Here is a 4,531-nt window from a genome sequence, read left to right on the forward strand (position 1 = left end):
CATATTGGCATACTTTTTCTTTGTAAAGCAGTCTTTTGAAAACCATCAAGAGACCAGAGAGGCCAACTGGTTGGGTTGGACAATTTGGACCATCAACCATTTCTGTTTATGGCCTCTCAGAATTCAGAGACCAGTTTTAGAGGCATCTGGGGTTTCTTTCTCATCTCTTGAACCCTTCGACTTCCATGAAACTCTGTTGGATTGGATGTTTGCACAATGACACTGCCTTTTGGCATCGACCTACTTCATGCAACAACCTGGATCAATGAAGCAGAGAGCAAAAACAATGATATATCATGCAATTTTTTAACAAAAAAAATTGATACTTTTTTTTATAAGATTGATACATGGGAACCGGTATGAGTCCTACTCATGTTGGTTTCCTCTCAATTTTCAACTGTGACACATCATACCCTTCCAATGGGGAAGCCTGCTAGGACAGCTGATACAAACTTAAAAAGTTTCACTTGAACAGAGAAAGTACTGGACAGTCTTAATCTGATAAAGCAAACCATGATCTACACATGGGAACCGGTATGAGAACTACTCATGTTGGTTTCCGCATCATGCCCTTCCAATAGGGAAGCCTACTAAGACAGTTGATACAAACTTCAAAAGTCTCAATGTACAGATAAAGTACTGGGCAGTCTTAATCTAATAAAGCAAGCCATGTTCTTCACATAATTTTTAACAGAAAATCAAAAGATTAGAAGATGGTTACTTCCACAATTTGTAAAGAAAGACGAGCAAAACAACCAAAATGTAAAATAAGAAACTACCGCTCTGTCCATAGAACTGTCTATTTAACAAACAAAACAGCTCCTTAGAAGGCAGTATTCAACCAGCACACCAAATTCAAGCTCATTGGAAGAGATCACCGTCTCCCATTGTCCTTGATCGGCTCCCCAAATACTGTCCAAGGCTGATGCAGTTAAAAGTCTTGTGTCTGCAACTACAAATTTATGTATGAACCGAAGTCTATGTTTTTATGCTTCCATTCATCATGAATGGAAATAGCAATTCAAGAACATCACAAATTGTGCTCTTATTCTGGATTTCTCTAAACTTGCTAGCCTACTTGGGACAGACTTTTTGAAGCAATTTCTCAGTTTCAGAGCTTATCTCAATGCCGTCGTCCTTCATTCTCTCTGACATCAGAGGTTCCTCTTTCCCAGCAGCTATATATGTACGAAGCAGAGAATCATAGATCTTAGAATCAAGGCGACTGATCTTCCTCATGGTCTCACAGAACTTCTCAGCACTGTCCACATCTTTTACCTCCTCGAAATATTCCAGAAACATGGTGATAGTTTCTTCAGTGGGAAACCACTTATTGTTTTCTGGATCAGCTTTAGATGCACCCATGTCTAAATACTTCATAGCCAAATCGAGCTGGTGCTTCTTCAAGTAGAATTTCATGAATAAATCCAGTGTCTTTAACTTGAGCTCAGGCCCCCTTTTCGCTATACTTTCAGATAGCAGGTTGGCTTCCTCAATTATCTCTCGATTAAGATAAGATTCTAACATGACATTTGACAACCGAACATCATAGGTTGAGCAGCCTGACTCCCACTCTTTAAAACACTTTTCAAGGCCAGCCACATCCCCCAGCTTAGACAAAGCCAAAAGCATGATAAGATAGCTCTTATTATTGATTTTTGGATGAGCCAACTTTAAAGATTCCCATGCCCTATTAACCCCCTCCAAATTAGAGGTTCGTGCATACAAGTTGATAAGCATGCGGAAAGCCTCAGGATCATGTAAATTTTTATTTTGCTCAAGCTTTTGAAGAGCATAATTGGCCTTCTTAGTATGCCCTGCATCGACATAAATGTTAGCTAGATTTCCATATGTAAACCAATCACGTTCAACCCCCCTTTTCTTCATCTTGTCCAAAACTTGCTCCACAGCTTCAAAATCTTTAACGGAAGCATAGCTGTTCATCAATAGATTATATGTATATAAATCTGCTGGAATGTCCTTCTCTTCCATTTCATGTACCAGTGAGGGCACTTTTTCAGGTTGGCCAACCCTCAAGTAAAGGGAAATCATATTATTATAGCTTAAAGCACTAGACACGAAATTCAGCTCTTTCAACTTCTTAAACAGCTCCACAGCTTTGTCCAGCATATTCTCCTTGCAGTAACAGTTAAGAAGTGCACCATAGGTTTTATTCGTCTTTGCAGATTCTTGGAGGCTGTTAAAGTAATTTTCTGCTTGGGCAATTCCCTCAGTCTTGGCAAGAAGATCTATACGTATGGCACGATCAGCGTTGTTCAAATCATTTTTACTTTTTTCCATCCATTCATATATCTGCAAGTTAGGGGGAAAAGGTGAGGAAGAATTAAGAAACACCAAGTAATACAAACCCAGCAGCAGCAACAACACAAACTGATGAGATACTGTTAAATCAGCATTTCCGTAGTTCGCTATGTAGGCAAAAATCCAAATACCCCCAACAATAGTACTTCACGGAATGTGCCAATGAGGGAAAAAACTACTTATCTAAAGTTCCTAGACAACCATAATTTATTTTTACAATTCTGTGTCAACAGAACTTCTCACTGCTGAGATATGGCTTCTGGTGATTTGCTGATGCACCTTCAGATGCATACGGGACCATATGACAAGTTTAGGATTCAAGAATAACTGAGAACTGGGAATAATTCAAAGCACAGGAATTCGTCTAAAAATCATGTTAAAAGTATTCAAGAAGCCATTGTTATTGTCCAGAAAAAAAAAAAAAGGAAACGAACACCAAAACAAATTTAAGGGTAAACTTAAGTGGATTCAACTTCGAAGCTTATGATTTACACATCAAAAAATGAAGGAAAAAGTACAATCACCAGGGTATAATTCCTAACTTTCACAATTCAAGTTCTTTGCCCAAATAAGTAGGACAATAAGGAGATGCTCAACAATTTGACGAATGCCCAAATGAAGATTAACATGCAAAACATTCAGGATATAAACTTGATTGGGGAGACATTTTAGAAAACCACTATTCACAACCCCATCCATGTTCAATTTACTAAATTAATTCATTTCAAAAAATCCATTTGGAAAAAAAAAAAAAAAAAATCAGTCACAAACAACAAATCATACAAATAAGGCTGATGTAGAAATGCTATCTCTAGGTAAAAATTACTCAAACATCATTCAAGCCTCTACACAAGAAAATCAATCAATTAAAGCATTAGCCATAAAACTATGAAACAAGTGATAAAAATTGCACTCTAACTAACCCCAACAATTTTATCTAATTGAATCAAATAGTCCATTTGGTTGCTAAGCAATTTAAAGAATAGTACAGAGATTAAAACCTTTGAACCACAAATTTACAAGTGTTTGGGATCTGCAAAAGCAAAGAGCTTGATACAACTGAACCCAAGGAAACTACTTAGCCTAGTTGAATTAAGCTTCTGGGGAGGGACTTAAGCAATCATAACATTTGAAAATTTCTTTTCTTGTTCTTCATTTTCTCAGCAACCAAATGGGTAGGAAATTTTGTATCATGAGAAAAACCCAGTAATTAACCCTTTTCTTTTCCTTCGTTTTTCCAGCAACCAAATAGACAAAACCAGTTCATCACCGATTTGAACTGCAGGAAAGAGCTACATTCAAGACACGACACAGAAAGACGAAGATCCAAAATTTTCCTTCCATTTTCTTTCATTTTTCTTTATTTCCTGAACGACCAAACGGACAAATCAGTTTCGATGATCACCGGTTCAAAAATGGGGTTTAAAAAAAGCACCGTTCAAACGCAAAAACCCAACGTTTTCCATCCCTTTCTTTAATTTTTACTCCATTATCTCGGAAACCAAACAGACCAAAAACCCAACAAAACATCGATACAAACCTGGGCGGCGTGCTTGTACTTCTTGAACCTGCGAAGCTGATTCACACAGCTAATCATATCAAACCTCTTCACGGACTTGCCCTCCTTCACCCACTTATCAAGCGTCTCTGCCACATCGCCCTCTGTGCCTCTCAGAGCTGAGAGCTTCCAGTACAGTGAAGCCTCTTTGTCTTTTGCCGCCGTCGCCGTCGCCGTCGAGAACCATCTTGGCGTTGCCACAGATCTCATCAGAACCAGACGGCTAGTGTTGCTCGCCATTTCTCTGGGTTTGAGGATGTGATGATGCAGGGTTTAGCTAGGGTTTTGGAAGGAGCCTAAGAGAGTGGAGCCTTCAGTGAAAAATAGAAGGTAAACAAAAACGACGCCGTTTTATAATTTTTGTTATTGAAATGTTTTAAGCATCTAGGAAAATTAGCCATGTGCACAATTAGTTCACTACTTCCTCCCTGTATTTTTTTTTTTTTTTTGAGAAAAATAAATCAACAAAAACATATTTTACAATCCATAACCATTCTTTTAATCGAGTTTTGAACATTTTATCTAAAAATCAATTAAGATATAGTAACGATAAACTAAACTTTTCATGAAAATTCGTCATCATACCTCGTGAGCTTATTTTAAAAACTATTATTTGGATGATCAATTCCCAAACTTAATAATATTGAGAAT

The 4,531-nt window shown here is 37.6% G+C and overlaps 1 protein-coding gene across 1 annotated transcript; it reads right to left on the reverse strand.

Moving 5' to 3' along the window:
* Positions 1-628: 628 nt before the first annotated feature.
* On the reverse strand, positions 629-4,237 carry LOC100261266 (pentatricopeptide repeat-containing protein At4g01990, mitochondrial). Its single transcript, XM_002277697.4, has 2 exons — positions 3,863-4,237; positions 629-2,313 (listed from the first exon to the last, which is right to left on the reverse strand). Exons 1-2 carry the CDS (start codon positions 4,118-4,120, stop codon positions 1,075-1,077), a joined length of 1,497 nt encoding a protein of 498 aa, XP_002277733.1. The 5' UTR covers positions 4,121-4,237; the 3' UTR covers positions 629-1,074.
* Between the last annotated feature and the right edge of the window lie 294 nt (positions 4,238-4,531).

The sequence above is a fragment of the Vitis vinifera genome, chromosome 14 (assembly GCF_030704535.1).
Source record: "Vitis vinifera cultivar Pinot Noir 40024 chromosome 14, ASM3070453v1".
Lineage (NCBI taxonomy): Eukaryota > Viridiplantae > Streptophyta > Magnoliopsida > Vitales > Vitaceae > Vitis > Vitis vinifera.

Bases quoted from the DNA above. Each gene is read 5' to 3' on its own strand.
- LOC100261266 (XM_002277697.4), bottom strand. From the start codon at position 4,120: ATGGCGAGCAACACTAGCCGTCTGGTTCTGATGAGATCTGTGGCAACG. The intron at 2,314-3,862 runs GTTTGTATCGAT...CCTAACTTGCAG, and splicing joins AGTACAAGCACGCCGCCCAG to ATATATGAATGGATGGAAAA.